General features: G+C 35.8%; 2 protein-coding genes across 2 annotated transcripts in view; both read left to right on the top strand.

Moving 5' to 3' along the window:
• Positions 1-283: 283 nt before the first annotated feature.
• LOC121874548 (uncharacterized protein CG1161-like) lies at positions 284-7,056 on the top strand. Its single transcript, XM_042378730.1, has 4 exons — positions 284-433; positions 1,990-2,099; positions 3,055-3,169; positions 3,699-7,056. Exons 1-4 carry the CDS (start codon positions 359-361, stop codon positions 3,984-3,986), a joined length of 588 nt encoding a protein of 195 aa, XP_042234664.1. The 5' UTR covers positions 284-358; the 3' UTR covers positions 3,987-7,056.
• A 2,172-nt stretch (positions 7,057-9,228) lies between these two features.
• Positions 9,229-17,300, top strand: part of LOC121874549 (nucleolar protein 6-like) — a 37,952-nt gene continuing 29,880 nt past the window's right edge. Inside the window, exons 1-4 of the mRNA XM_042378731.1 lie at positions 9,229-9,380; positions 11,123-11,329; positions 12,492-12,623; positions 14,100-14,216. Of these exons, the coding sequence (XP_042234665.1) occupies positions 9,354-9,380; positions 11,123-11,329; positions 12,492-12,623; positions 14,100-14,216 (483 nt within the window). The 5' untranslated portion in view covers positions 9,229-9,353. The remainder of the gene's footprint in view (positions 9,381-11,122; positions 11,330-12,491; positions 12,624-14,099; positions 14,217-17,300) is intronic.

Below are 17,300 nucleotides of genomic sequence, written 5' to 3' on the forward strand. Positions count from 1 at the left end.
GAACTGACCCTAAATTTCTAGAGAAATTTCATTATTCAAGAATAAGTTAACTCTTTGATAACGACACCGTATACCTTCCTGAAGTTAACATTTTAAACTGTACTCTTTAATAGTCGGTCATCAGATATATTTCAAGTTGGGAACCACAGTCTATGACCATATGAATTCAATTATAAAAATACATGCATTCCACCTCCTTTACGCACACATTCTTATTTTCAGTAAAATAAGAATTAAATTATACTATTTCACAAATATAATTATGGTTGTTCGCGAATAAACTCAAAAAAGTATTTAAGAGTTTTCAGTCATTATTAAACGCTACCTTGTTTATAATCTGACTGACACTTGGGGTGTAATGGAGGCTCCCAGGATGAACCCAAGAGTTCTGTTAATATTTGTTTTTGTAGCTTATTGTGCTGCCTTGACAAAGGTTAGTCCTCTTTAAACTGTTACTGGTTATGATTCGTTTAATGCCATGACGGGAAATGTATTACTAAAATTGGTGTTTGCATTGTATTTTTTTCCTGTTAGAAATGAAGGTGAACCTTGTGAATGTTTCCCATTTAATGTAGATCAGCTTAAAATTATAAGTGTTAACATATTGTGTTGATAATACTGTATTTGATAAGGTAAATTTTTACTTGAGCACCGATCTTTGTTTGGATATTAAGAATATGTTTTTCCGATGACATTTGATGAGTTTCGAATAATTTGATATTCTTTACCTCCGGAAATCACTAGTTTTTGTCACCCCAACAATAAAGGGAGAGCCTGGAAATCTGGGTTTTTGGGTGGGGGAGAAAACAAAAACGAATTATTTAACCTTATCCCTATCCAGGGGTCCGACTAATTACCCAAATGTAGCCGCAATGAAGTCAAATAATGGTCCTACATGAATAAATCGGACTGCCAATCACTTCTCGACTAGTATTTGGTGTCACAAAGTAAAAAAAAAATTGGAAAACGTAATTTAATCTGAGTTAATAGATTGAGTGCATGTACCTAACCTAACCTCACCTAACACAACTCAGATTAAATTAAGTTTACCAATTTTTTGTGACTATGACACCAAATAATAATCGAGAAGTGATTCACAGCCCGATTTATTCTTGTAGGACCATCATTTGACTTCATTGCAACTACATTTGGGTAATTACTCACTCCCTCGGTACATGCACGCGATCTATTAACTCAGATTAAAGTAAGTTTTCCAATTTTTTGTGACTTTGTGACACCAAATACTAGTCGAGAAGTGATTGGCAGTCCGATTTATTCATGTAGGACCATTATTTGACTTCATTGCGGCTACATTTGGGTACATTTGGGTAATTAGTCGGACCGCTATCCAGGGATTCCAGGGGCTCTGCCCCTGGACCCCCGGTAGGCCTAGCTTAAACTAACCTAAATGTCTCAGTAGTTAAAAACTTTGGGGTGCGCCATGTCCGAAAGTACAATACCTTAGTTTGAAGTGGAAGGACCGGGGATACTTAAGATTTGGATAGAATGATCGTCTTTCTTGTAAAACTCGGCAATAAACTTTAAATAATTGTAGGAGCACAATTAACAAGCAACCTCCACCACGGCCATTGTGAGACTGGTCAATGAAATTACCCAGGCTGCTTCATTTGAAATAAATCAAATGTGATTGGTAAAAAAAAATTTGCGTGATGATATCGATACATCAGTGGTCACGACTGGATGACGTCAGTCAATATTGCGCATGCGTGATGCGCAGATAACATCTCCTCAAGGTAAACAAGACATGGCGACACTTGTGACTGAGCGAATTTAATAATATTGAAAAATTAATATCTCAGTTATCCTTAATTTCCGGCTGAAATATCATAAAAGAAAAGGGTTTTAGAATTGTCTAAGCATTACGAAATACATATTAATAACAGCGAGAGAAAAACCGGTGCATAAACAAAAATTCACCTTTGATAATGTTGAAAGTTTGTCATCTAAAATGCAATTATTGTGTTCAAGGCTGAGTACGAGGATAAACGGTGCATTTGCGTCTGCCCTGATCCATCTGTTGTCAATGGCACCAAGAGTAACCGTATGGTGTACAAGGACCCTGTTGCTCCAAGCAAATGGTGAGTCACATTCAGTATACTGTACCTTAAAATTTCAGTAAATTGTGAACTGTATCTCCATCTAACATACTTCATTTTTTTATTAAATTGGATGTACAGTATATAAGGTACCGAAGTCTCATGGATTTTGAAGGTTTCAACACCTTTTACAGGGATTCTGTCTAACTGTAATGCTGTTCAGTATGTATCCCACCCTTGTACTGTAGTAGCCTCTTATACATGCTGAGAATACGGAAATCCATGTCTTTGGTCAAGTCCCCAGAGCCTTATATATATTATATGTACTATCTGTTATAAATTTTTGTGGTGTAATTCACTTGTTTGGAGAAGATCTGATGCTGTTGGAGGAAGACACAACAATTAATTTGTGTAACACTCAGTTGATTCATCCTTTGGGGTTATGAGAGAATCATTGAAATGTGGACACATTTCCTAGACTCCTGGAGGGTTGCTTTGAAGATTAATGAAGTGAGTTTTTTTTCCACATCTTGCCATTTGAGTAGTAAAGTAGGCTTTAAAATGTGTGTGTCAGCTGAGTGGGTACAGTGCCTGTCTCTGATCCTTAGGATCACTGATTTGATCATGAGGCTTTCCCAGTCCACCCAGCTGTACATGGGTACTTAACTTTACAGGTAACCAAGTACTGTACAATGCTATCAATGCTGCCACTTGACATTTGGAAGGTTTGGTGTGCTGTATCCACACTGTACCTGATGCCTATGGGACCCACTTTCAAGCTACAGTACCTGTATATAACTTTATAGTGTACAGTACTGTACATTTTTTTAGGACTCTACTTGGGATCATTAGAACATTCATAACAAATAACAGTACTGTAATTTAATAATTTGTGTTGTATGTGGGTTTTTCTTAATTTAGTTCTTTTCCATTATAACACTTAAGTTTTATCTTCATATAAAATCAAATTTTATTTCTTAATAACCTTTGTCTTCAGTGACTGTGACAACGTAGTTCTTCCCAAAGTTGGTGATGACATCAGGGGTCGAGAACAGGAATTTTGCCCACGCTGTGAGTGCAAGTATGAGAGCCGTAACAGCACCACCATTAAGGTCAGTTTGTTTTATTACTGTGTAGTCATTGGACAAAATTTGAATCAACTTAATTAACTTCTTCAAATCCTATGATGTGCTTGGCAAGCTCAACAATATTTCTTTGAATGTTTGGCACACATGCCGGAAATTTTGCAAAATAACAGATTTCGCAAACAAACTGTAATATATATATATATCCTGTTGATTATTTCATTCATAGATCATTCATTTTGTGTGTGCACAATATATGATACCCCAAACCTTCTCTCCTGTAATTTATATCATTTTTCATTTTCTAGTTCTTCCTCATATTTTTATTTTTTTTTATTTTTTTATTTTATCAGGTTATTCAATACAATAATTTAGTATTTATTTTAGACAATAGGCCATTGTCTACATAGCATGGACAAACTTTTACATGTTGTGAATTTTAAAGTTCTCAAATATTGTATGGACTGAGGAAGAGTTACATAAACAGTAACTTCATAGAATGTTTGTAAAGAACACAAAAGTTTTATGTTTATTGTCATTGGAGTTTCACCAACAGGTCGTTGTCATTCTGGTGATTTGGATCATATCTTTGCTGGTGGTGTACATGGGCTTCCTTTTGTGCCTGGATCCTCTGCTCAACAAGCGACGCTCACAGCCCTCCTATCAGGAGCACACCAATGAAGAAGAAGATGCAGGCGTCGTTGGGGGAGCTCCAGGTATGGCCCAACCCCTGCGTGTGCGGCCCAATGTCCTGGGTCGTGTGGGACATCAGCAAGACAAGTGGAAGCGGCAGGTGCAAGAGCAACGCCGCAACATATATGACAGACACACCATGCTCAACTAATATTTGTTTTCACATCTGTATTTATCAATTGTAAGAATGTCAGTATAATGTATTGGAGGAATAGAATATACAGTATTATTCCATCAATCTTTTCAATACTTTTTTATCTTCTTTCTTTATTTTTGGTTTCTCCATTCTCTTAACTTTGTAGCCATATCCTAGAAAATTTACCTTGGTTGCTTATAATCTCCTTAAATCTTTTCCTTGTACTACTGAATTAACATGGGCTGTATCTTACCTTCCCTGAATATTTCCTTTCATAAATTATTTCCTCTAAATTGTCAGTACTGAAGTTTGTCTGTAACTCGGTCAGTATGAAAAGGATCAATAATTTTCATCTCCTTGATAGTGCTGAATTTTTTGTCAAAATATGTTCTTAATTATTCTTTTCTTTACAAATAACTATATCTCATCCGCCGGCAAACGTTCCTCCAACACATCCACCTTGATTTGATTCAAATTCACATTCATTATATTTTTCTACACACACTTGTGGGATGTGCTTATTTAGAGTGTATATTATAGAGAGGACTGGAAACTGATACAGAGATAGTGAAATGTTTAGTGGAGGGACAAAATGAAGGAGGCTTATGAAATTTATTGAGGTAAGTCAGTAATTTATGTTTGGACAACTGTTATTTGTTGTGTATGATGTTAAAAAAATGCCAGGAGAAGGATATACTTAATTGGACAGACTGAAGTCACTATGTACTTCGCACTGTCACCTGAACCCCTTAATTACAGTGCCACTCACCTGAGTACAGTACATTTGTTTATTGAGTAAGACAGCTCTTCAAGTTGAGTGAATTAGCCCCTCGAGCACAGTTATTTAACCATCTGAATATAATGACACTATGCAGGGTCAGGGTTATAATCATCAAACACAGGGACTAAGAAATGCAGATTTGGAGCTCCCCCCCCAACCTTTCCCTTTAATTTCATCCCATACCAGAGAGAGACATTATGTAATAGATGAATGAAACACACATCCATTCCCATCTTTTTACTGAATACAGTACAGGACTATAAGTCTCAGTTGGACTCTGCCAGTTACAGGTTTTCCACTGTTTATTCACTATGCTATTGTAACATCTTACATTTTAGATCAGTGCTTTATTAGCTAAATACTGTAATATGCTTTTACTGTATTGAAGCATGGGGAGTACAATATTTATATATGTCCACATATTTAATTTTGTGTGTCGTCGTGCTTGGGGCTGGAAGCTCATCGAAACTTTATATTTTGGTTGAGGGTTACAGTACTCTTTGTTTATCATTCTGATCTGTTATTAGAATGAATTATTTCTCTCTCGGTTTTCTCTCCTCTCTCTCAGGTCTTCTGAATGCAAAAAAATTTTATGAGCACTTTCATGTGAAAGTTAGTATGTGCATACAAATATGTACATGCACAGCACATACATACATTTGTTGCATATGTGTGTACATATATAAATGAATATCTGGAAAATTAATTTGGTACAATTTAGCTCCTTGTATATGTTTACTTTACCATCTGTATATATAGTCAGCAATATTGTTCTGTCTTAAAAAAGGGGAGCAGTGACTGAGTGGATACAGTGTTCACTTCCTCTTGTAAGCTTCACTAGTTTTTACCTGGGGCAAACAGAGTCTAACCAACTGTGAATGGCTATCTGACTTAACTGTACAATGTATAGGAAGTGAAGGTAATTAAAAGCAGTGCCATGTACACTGCCTCCTTGTATTCCAAAGGTTTAACATACAGTGAGCTGTATTAGAACTGCCCATAAGAGGCCATCATGCTTGTGTGATCCGTTTTCATCAGCTCATGAAGCTTGTATATCATTTAATGCCCCAGTGCAGTTAGACCATAAATTACCTTTACTCCTCGATGTGATGTATTTCAAAACAAACACTACCTCTCCTGTTATCTCAATAGGGCTGGTAAGTGTGACTGCAACATCATTTCCTTTATCCTTGTTTTTCAAAATTTCTATACAGTAATCATATTTCGAAAAGTATAACGAGTACAATTTCAAATAAGGCTAATTCCACTTTTACAAGAAACCATTTTAGGATTACTGTACACAGAAAAATAAATTGCATTATGACAAGTGACGGAAGTGTAACTGGTAGCTCCACATATTCCCATATAAGGAAAGAAGGGCTACCAATGTGAAACTAGATGCGGGAACTTTGTAAAAAAATAAATTCCTGGTTTGTCATATTGTTTGACATCGAAGGGGAGAAATTTATTTATGGTCTCTCTACCTCGGATGAGTTAATGGATATTGATGCAGTACTACTCCCTTGAGTCATACAGCAGTCATATTATTTTGCTTTTTTATAAAGAAATATTCACCTGTAGACTTCAAAATATTATAAGGATTATACCTGTACAGTATACCTATACAGTAGAGCATAGCTTCATTGAGGTACAGGTATTAACATGTACAGTATGCTGAAATTTTAATCTGTGGGCAGGTGTTGACAAAGAAATGTATTAATCATTTAGCATGAAGGCCATATTTAGTTGACATATAAAAATCATATACCTGTACTGTACTGTATATATTAGTTGACATTGAATGTTTTTATATATACAGTATATATATTTATATATATATACTGTATAATCAGTCCCTTATTTATGTATATTGGCAAATATAGAAATATGAAAGTTGTTCCTGCCTTTGCCTAACAGAAATTGTCATGAGGGCAATGATGAAAATTTTTCCAAACAAGTACACTGTATACTGGTAAATATTTGGAGGATAAAAGATTCCTGCCAAGATCGGATGTTAAAGGGTCACACTATTAATGTACAGTACAAGTAGTCTTGAGTATCCAAGATTAATTTTTTCATAAAGATATAATTTTAGAATGTGTACTGTTAAACAAGATAAAGAAACATATTGACTTACCTGTTTATTATACAGTGAAGGTGCATGATGAATTATCCATATTGCAGAACAAGAAATAAAATATCAGAGTACTGTATAAATGAATGGGAGGAGTAATGAATAATTAGTTTTTAAAGATTATGAATGATTTTGTTGTACAGTATATTTAATAAATTTACCATGAGTTATTAATTTTTTGATGTGTGAGGTCAGGGAAAATAATGCTCTTCTTAATTGGAAATTCATAACTTTGGCAATAAGAAAGTTAGAGGTCGAGGAGTGTTTTGTTCATATGGCTATGACATTGTATCAGTGCTCTGAAACTGCTGTGAGAGTAAATAGAGAGAAAAGTAAGATTTTTGGGGTGAAAGTAAGTGTCTGTCTTGAGCCCCTTTCCCTTCCATTTATCATAAGATTTTGGGACTGGTCTGCCCTGGAAGTTGTTGCATGCAATGATTTAGTGCTGGTAGCAGACACACTGTAGTGTTGAAGTGACAGAGGAGAAATTTGATCGAGTTAAGAAAATATGCCAAAAATAAAAATATGGATTAATGGCATGGGTGAATGACCCTTGATGGAAAGTGGAAAATGGCCATGTATTGCCTTAAGAAATGTGTCACAGCATCTCAATGATGTTTCAGGAGAGTGGAAGATGAGTACACAGGTGCAGCAGTGTAAATGGCGGACTGCAGAATGTTCCTGACAGTGTTCTGTATGTACAGATAATCATATGGCCTTTGAAAGGCTGGAAAAACTCAACGTGGATTGTGTCAATGAATTCTGCCTCGTGGATGATATGATCAGTGCTGAATCCTGCTCATTTTCAAGAGTTAGAAATGACTGGAGGAAGTTTAGGGAGTTGCTGCCATTGTAGACAAGAAGACCCTTTCTTCATGTGAAAGGAAAGATGTATGTAACTGGTGTGAGAAGTGTGATACTGTATGGCAGTGAGACGTGGCAGTTAAAGAGGATGGCATATGCCGGCTTAAACGAGCTGTAATAAGAATGGTGAGGTGGATATGTTACTTTTACTTTTATCCTCTTCACCACTGATCGGCTCATTAGCCGCTTGGGCGATCGGTCACATATGTGTTACGCACTGTTGGCAAGTACTGGGCATGCACCGGCTCCTGAATGTATTTGAACCTGCTCCAGTGTTGGTCAAGTCTGGTCTTGAAAGAGCTCACACTCGGTGCCATATCAACACTTTCTGGTAGATTGTTCCAAGAGTTCACAACTCTCACTCCGAAAAAGTTTGTCCTCACAGTTTTCTGCACCTGCGGCTTCTTCAATCTTGAGCTGTGACCCCTTGTGGGGCGAGCGTCTGCCAGCTCCAGGTAAGGACACTCGAATGAGTAATGCCCCTTGAGATGCTTATACACCTCAATTTTCTTCAACCATTTTTGAAGCTCACAGAGCTCCTTCTGCAGCTCTTCACAGTCCGCATGGTTCTTGATTAAGAGAAATAACGTGGCGTCATGGGCAAACATTTGTATGGAGGAGTGTGAAACGTCAGGCATGTCATTTATGAAACAAACAAACAACAGTGGGCCCTAGACACTGCCCTGTGGTACCATGTTCAGAGCTAAAAGTATGGCTAGGTATTGAGAGTATTGTACTGTTTTGGTGAGATTTTGCCTAGAGGTAGATTGAGATGATTTGGGCATATGGAGAGAATAGAGAAGACAATTTTTGTCAAGAGTCTAAATGCAGATGGGAGGAGAGCTAGGGGTAGGCCAAGAATGACATGGGGAGAGGTTGTAAGAAATGAATTTTGAGTTAACCTGTTCGGAGAGGCTGCGAGAGAATATGCATTGAGAGCTGCCATCAGGTACTGTAATGGTTAACCCATGCAAGCATGGAAAATGACTTTAAAGCACTGATGATGATGATGATAATGACCTTGAGGGACAAAACTTTAAATTTAATGTGAGTATACAATACATACAATACCTGTATATTGAAGGAATACATTATTAATTCTGTACTGCACTTAATTTGCACACACACACATGCATATTATATATATATATATATATATATATATATATATATATATATATATATATATATATATATATATATATATATATATATATTTATATTTAGGGCGCTGCTTTTTTTAAATCTTAATTTATAATGAAAATATTATTAAAATGTTTACTTATTCCGTATTTGTTTAATATATAATTATTTAAATTTTTGCAGGAAAAAATATGCAGTGGCGGTCGAAGCAGAGACGGAATATGATTTATGATGATTAATGTATTGAGTTCATAGAATCAATTAAGTTGAAGATTTGTTTTTACTTCTATACCTATATTAATGTTTTACGAAAATAAAAGATTTACATTAAGACATGCGGAACACCCTAGCGGGCGGCCCACGTGAGCAACAATGTAAACAACAACACTGTCAGGAGCGGCGAGTTAAGTGTTAGCTGGAGCCCCACTACTATACACGTGTTATTACTACTCCTGCCAGTATGAAAAGCAGAATACAAGACTTAGAGGTGAGGTTTTCCCTAGTTATCTATGTGGTTAATTCAACACAAGGGCGGAATGAGAAAGTTTTCGGGCCTCAGTCGGTGCCACGGTTATGGCCCTTCATCCGGTTATATTTCGTTATCCACCCACCACATTTTTTTCACATTGAAAATATATTTTTCGCGGTAATTATATAGGAATAAACCGCCAGCGAAATTGATTGAAAACAATTATATAAACGCCTGGTTAATATTTAGGACTAACCCGCCAGGGCTGATGCGGCTGTATCGTCTCGCATCCAGAAAATACCTCGAGTTTCATCATATCATAGTAAGTTTCTTTCTGTTTAATATACAGTTCCGGGGAAATAAGGTTAGGTAGGTTTGTTTGGTTAGTTCTGTTCTTCATACCCACATTTCCACAAACTACAACAGTATCCACTATAATATAACAATGAAAATTCAGCGTTTTTATACTTGTTTTCAATCAATTTCGCTCGCGGGTTAGTCCTATATAAGTACCAAACGAGGGATTTTCATTGTTATATTATAGTGGACACTTGTAGTTGTGGAAATATGTTAAAAAATTTATATTTTTCCAATAAACGCTACTTAACATTTGTGGCTATGAAGAACAGCCCTAACCAACCAAACCTACCCAACCTACCTAACCTTACCTAACTTCCCCGGTATATTAAACAGAAAGAAACTTATTATGATATGGTGAAATTTGAGGCATTTTCTGGACGTGAGATAATACGGCTGCATCGACGGCTGCTGTTTTGGATGATTCTGACATTTATCTTTGGAGCAAATCACTTTTTTTTTTTTTTTAGTTAGGTTGGTTGGTTCGTTCGTTCCTTTGGTATGAGACAAGGCTATTTTTGGTGTATTACTCAAATCTGACCTTCATTTTTGTTCAAATTAAATAAAAACAATGAAAATTTTAATTTAACAGGGTCTGGGATTGACGGTTAATCCGAAAGTCTGTTAATCGAGGTTTTACTGTACTTGTTTAAAGTGGGCAGGGCTTTGAAGTCGAGGGAAAATGTGGGGTAAAATACTAAAAATAACACCAAACAAATGTTTGAAAACCTGACCTAACATTTCCTTACTTGTAAAAATTTTAAGAATCAATTTAGAATTTATGAAGCCCTCCTCATCTGAACACCGAAAACACCAACACATACTAAAAACCGAAAACATGAATAAGGTAAACTTTTTATACTAAAAGAATTATGCAAAATGTATTCCTCCTTCATTTTTTGTCAGTTTTCTAAGGTACCTTAAGCAAACTTTTATCTTCTGAAGAGAAATTTCCTCAAGTTTGTATCAAGGCTGGACTGCTCTTGTCAAATTTTACTTGCCAAAGTCCTATTTTGCTTTAAAGAACCTCTATCACACAGGTGGTACACTGCACAGTTCCTGTATGTAGTAGGGGGTATGTACTCAACATCATGAAATACATTAGAATATACTGTGATCCAATAAAGTAGTACTAACTTGACTGCTGTAACTTAATAAATTTTACTACAGTATTTTGTTGGTGGTACTGTAAAGTACTAGTATTTCTTTTTCCTTAGGAATAACTCAGAGTAGGTGGAGGAATTGCACTTTTCTCATTTTTTTTCTCTAGTTTTTCTTACAAATAAAAATGCCTGTTAATCTTAAACACTTTAGGTGAACAAATGTCGTTATGGTTTTTCATCTTTTTTAATGTATTTTTAGTCTTCTCTTATATTTCACTTATCTTGTAATTGTGAATGCAGACTGAGGGAGATGGCAATGGAAATGAGGTTCCCAGCTTAGAGGATGAAATGGCGAGCGGTGGGGAAGATGAAGGTGTAGATAATGATGAAGAGGATGGAGAAGAAGACGAAGGGGATGAAGATGAAGACGGCAATGATGATGACGATGGTATCAGTGATCAAGATGAAGAAACAGACCAAAGCAATAAGAGGAAACTTGTTGACCAGGTTTGTTATAATGAATAAATTACCATGAACATTTCTGAAATCAGTGGTATAACCTTACTTTCTTTTTTATGTCGGTAAGTTTGCTTCAGTCACTGTAGAAAGTATTGCCAGAAGTGTTTTTTTTTTCTTTTCATCTTCTTCCAGTCAATTGACATACATTTGGCAACTACAGTAATTGATCGTCAGTAGCTCCAATCTCTTCGAACCAACGGGCCAAAGAAATTATCCCGTATGAAGTCTTTTCTTACCAACAGACTTACACAAAACAGTCAACTCCTTCAAACGGCCATGGTTACTAGGAGTCACTCGGTAGAGCAGTACATGTTCTTAAGTCTCTTTATCACTCGGATTTTGCTAGTTTAGTGCACACACACACACACACACACACACACACACACACACACACACACACACACACACACACAATAGGTTGTCAATTTATATTTTACTATACAGTACTAGTATAAAACTTTCTTATATTTGGAAGAATAAGGTGATCCGGGTACTTTACTTTTTGTGTGAAACTAGGTAGAATGTAATGTGTTGAATGGATTACAGATATAGATGTTCAGAACCTCTATTAAACATTGGAATGAAATACCAGGGGCTTAGAGTAAATAATATTGTACTGTATAAGATTGAAGAGTTTGCTTAATGGGAAGATGTCAAGTGTACAGTACAGTATATTGACACTAAAACTTACAAAAAGAGTACCACTATACTGTACTACGATGTGCCATATACAGTACAGGTATACAGTGCAGTACACTACTGTACAGTGTGTAGATCTCTTGTTTTTCATAATTTGCTATAGCTGGAGAAAAATTTTGAAGTACAGTACTATACTGTACAGTGTAGTAGATGTGATTTTTCCCTTTTATCATTTTAAGACTTTAGAGAATTTATATTAGCTAAATTACTAAGTGAAAAAGATTTTTGTGTAAAAAATTAACATAGGTAAAGATGTATTCTACAGTATAGGAAGTTCATGCATTTGTCAAGTGTCAGACTATCAAAGAAGATATGTGTTGATGTACTGTACTCGATATAGATGTATATAATGGCTGAAACTTAAAAATGTTTATAAAAAAATTTTCTTCAATTAAAAGATACTTTGAAAATAAATGAGTAAATTTAACCATACTTAATATTTTTATTACAGGGTGGAAAAAAAGCAAAGTCTGCAAAAGTCGAGGGCAAAGATGGCGGCCTGTACCGGCCCCCAACAATGGATGAACTGAATGCTCTCCGGGAGACTCAGACATTGTATCATTCTAACCTCTTTCGTTTGCAGGTATGCTTTCTGTTGGTGTAAGATAAGTAATAACTACTTCATTTATGTTTATATCCATCCTAATCATTATTGTCACTCATCATCATCGTCTCATGGCCATTTTCCTCACTCGCCGTGATTACCTCATGGCAGCTATCTGTGCTGCATGGTCTCTTGCAGTCAGGTTCCTAACTCCTTGGCTCTTCTCCCCTCCATGTTTAGGCTCATGCACCTCTTGACCTAATTAGTCTCATCCATTCTATCCACAAACCCTTACCATTTCAGCTTGCCTCTGCGGAGGACTTTGCCAAGGTTTTATCAGGGTCTCCTGTTTTCCATTGTCACATTACACATCCACCTTTTCATTCTCATTTCAGCTTGCTTAAGTCTACTTATATCAGTCGACTTATATCATCCTCTTTCGCTGCCATACAACATCACACTTCTCACACCAGCCACGTTCTTCCTTTCACTTGGAGGGGAGGTCCTGTTTATGTTAATAAAGGCAGCAGCACCCGAAACTTCCTGTAGCCATTTTTTACTCTTGCAACTGAGCAGGCTTCAGTACCCCTTCTGGCATTGGTCATATCACCCACACAGTAAACACATAAATCCCACTCTAGGAGAAGATAAAGTACAGAAAACCGAGAGCAGGGCATGTTTCAACAGTAACCTATGGTCCTCTTCAGTTGTGTGTCATGCTGTGCCTTTGTAATACAGTAAACATTGGTTGTAAATCTGAGGGAGCAGCTTGTCAGGTTCTGAGAGGTTTGTGTTAGTAACTTCAAAGTGTCAAGACCCGATTGTTCATTATCACTCATGCACTACCTAATTTATAGCAACTACCCCTCCTATGCACAGGCTGGTTGTGATTTTCTTGCACGGAAGAGCCACGCTGCATCTTATTTTTCTTTGGATAGATTTTTCAGCATATGATTTAATTGTTTCGTTTAAAACCAACTACAGTATATTCTATGTATAATTGATTACTCTTTTACATGAAACCAGAAAAAGGGTAGAAAAAAGAAGAAATACCCTGTATTGTAATTTTGATGATAAATTACAATTTTCAATAGTCAACTTGTATTTTAGCCAACAAACAACCAAATAAGGACAATAAGTGTTACTTAACAAAAAAAAGCTGACATTTTTATGCTTTATATTGGTGAAAAAAAGAGTACTGTAATAGTAAGGCTAGTATATTAAAAATAACTAGAATATCTAGAAATTTTTTCCCCCCAAATTTTGTTCTCTTTAGTTTTTCCTCTACACCAGCTCCAAATACCGTGGATAATTGTTGACACTAGATGCTCAGCTGTTTTTTATGTATACATGTACTACTTTACTGTATATTTAAGTGGCTGAAAAACCATCACAGTTTCTGGAATTTGAAATACAAAATGTCATACTTGGGGGAGCTTTTACTATTTGGAATTGGTTGATTGCCAAAACAAATTTATAAAGAAAGATCTTCACGTGATGTTTATTTCTGAACAGATGGACGAGGTGTTGGCTGAGGTCAGCATGAAGGACAAGCATCGCCAGCAGTTGGATCAGTGGCTTGTTCAGTTATCTGCTTTCCTCAAGTCCTTACCAGCCTCATCAGAATACCAGGTCATATAAGGCTTAGTTCTCCCAGTATGGACTGATAAGTGATTAATTTCAAACTACCAATTGACTTTATTGATTATTCATTATATATTTAACATAAGTACAGAATCTCAAAAAAGTATCTGTCCACACACTGTGTGAAACATAAGACTACAGATGATAGATATTGGGGTATGCATTTACTTTGAGATATAGTTTATCATAAGTAATGCAATTTATGTTTATTTTGGCATAATTAATATGATATGCAATTATCAAATGTAGTAGGCTCAGTATGCCACAGAGCCATGCATACCAACCCTCCCGGGACATCACAAGTTGCCTGTAGCATTTCAGAAGTCATCAAACCCATCCTGGCAGATACTTTTTTGAGATATATTCTGTACCTCTGGTTGTGAGGTGACGCCAATTATATGATGCCTTACACATTTACAAAAATAGACTACATCTATTTTGAATTAAAGAAAAATGCCAATAATTAAGGTTTCATGTCATACAGTAGATATATAGAAAATCATTGAAACTACAGTGAACCCTCACTTTACGCGGTCAATTGAACCCACGGAGGCCAGAGGCCGTGGGAGGCCGTGTAAAGCGAGAAACGCAGAAATGCGTAAAGTGAACAACATAACATATGGGATTAAATGAAATAGAGACCGGCTGACCCCCAAACTCCACTTTTTGCGACACAATACCTATGTTCTAGTAAAAATAACATCTTAATTTTATGATGGTACGTGCATACAATTAATATTTAAGAGAAATACAGTCGCCAAGTTAATGTCCATTCAAATAATGGACTCAACTCCCTCCCCCTCTTCTCACACTCGCTGGCTCTTCCCTCTCTGAGAAATCTTTGGGGGAAAACCACTAGATTTTAAGGTATAGTAATAAATAATACCTCAAACTAAAGTTAGGATAATATAATTGATATTGCTGGATTCCTTATAAGACCAGGAATATTTTGAATATAAATGTCATATATTTTGCATAAAAGATAACATATTTACTCAGAGTAAACAAAATACTTACATTAGATCTAAAATTTGTATGTCTAATTCAAAATCTATGATGTTTATATTCAAAATGATCATCAAATTGTAAGAATTCCAGCAATGTAAATTATATTCTGGCGGGGTAATGTGTATGAATTTTTTGAGCTAAAACAAATATCTTCAGTTAATAAAAAAAAAATATTCTTCACGACACTATCTGTCAATCAAAACACCCCACCTTGCCTCCCCCCTCTTCCCACCACGCCAGCTGGGTCGGTCGGTCCCAACCCTCACCCCCACCCCCCACCTTCCCTCCCTACCAGAGAAATGTTTGGAAGAAACCAGAATATTTACCTTTTTAGTAGTAAATAATACCTCAGACTAAAGTTAGGATAATATAGTTCACATTGCTGGATTCCTTGCAAGACCAGGAATATTTTGAATATAAATGTCAAATTTTGCACAAAAGATAACATATTTGCTGAGTAAACAAAATACTTACAGTAGATCTAAAATTTGTATGTCTAATGCAAAATCTATGATGTTTATATTCAAAATGATCATCAAATTGTAAGAATTCCAGCAATGTAAATTATATTCTGGCCCGGTAATTTGTATGAATTTTATGACCTAAAACAAATATCTTCAATAAATAAACAAAATATACTTACCCAAATACTATCTGTCAATCAAAATACTCCACCTCCCCCCCTCTTTCCACCTGCTCCCTGGGTCCCTCCCTACCCCTCACCCCCACCTTCCCTCCCTACCAGAGAAATGATTGGGTTATAACAGTGTATTTAAATTTTTAGTAATAAATAATACCTCAGACTAAAGTTAGGATAATATAATTGACATTGCTGGATTCCTTGCAAGACCAGGAATATTTTGAATATACACGTCATATATTTTGCACAAAAGATAACATATTTGCTCTGAGTAAACAAAATACTTGCATTAGATATAAAATTTGTATGTCTAATGCAAAATCTATGATGCTTATATTCAAAATGATCATCAAATTGTAAGAATTCCAGCAATGTAAATTATATTCTGGCCGGGTAATTTGTATGAATTTTATGAGCTAAATAAAAAAATTATACTTCACCCGCGTATATGAGTAGATGCACCGCGTAATTCCGGTTCTGGCGGGGTACCGCGTGCGTGAGGGTTCACTGTAGTCTTAAAAATTAAAATCATAGAGTTAAATAATAGGGAGAAGGCCAACCTCCTTGATAAAATTAAATGCTCAGATGGTCATTTTGGTCTCTCAGCTTATGTAAGAGGTGATTCGTGGTTCATTCTAGCAGTTAATTGGTTAAAGACCTGAATTCAGAGTTACAATATTACCAGTACTGTATATCAATAAACAATAAAGCAATTTGACTACTGATAGCCGATAAACCCATCAAATGCTTATTTCCAGTAGGATCCTTTGCTTACTAATTAGTAATAGTAAATCTACAACAATGAAAGTAATAATTTATTGATGGATAACACAGGAATTACATTACACTTAGATTACATTATCTGAGGCTGATGGATCACTTCAACGATACATTCTCTGATTAGTGATACAGTAAAGCCTCGAATAACGACGGTACAGTAATGTGTCCTCCAATATTGCTGTGTAAGGTGAATCATCGTATCGTGAATTATTAATTACCAATAAAATAAAGCAATAATAATAAGATGCGTTCCCAAGTGTAACCTTTTCATATCTTTTGTGTGGCTTTTTACCCTCTCTTTCCCCCAAACAATACAATTAATGAAAAATGCAAACTATGTTCTTTAAATAATGTTTATGAATGCACCTTATACAATATAAATGAATAATAATATGGTTACACAAGAAGAGATGGGACGCCATTGTTTTCGTTAGTGTTTACAGCCGGGAGTCCGGGACGATAGTTCTACATGAGAAAATTAAGAAAATATGACCCTGGTTGTAGCTTTAGTAAAATTTATGTAAAAAAAAAATATATATATATACAGGGTATGTTTTAAGTAATGTCATTTAATATTAATAAATGGAACAGTAGAAGTAGCTAACCACTATTGGCAAAGAAAAAAGTGAGATGGATTGGGAACA

Source organism: Homarus americanus, unplaced genomic scaffold (genome assembly GCF_018991925.1).
Source record: "Homarus americanus isolate GMGI-L3 unplaced genomic scaffold, GMGI_Hamer_2.0 scaffold34360, whole genome shotgun sequence".
In the NCBI taxonomy this organism is placed as follows: Eukaryota; Metazoa; Arthropoda; class Malacostraca; order Decapoda; family Nephropidae; genus Homarus; species Homarus americanus.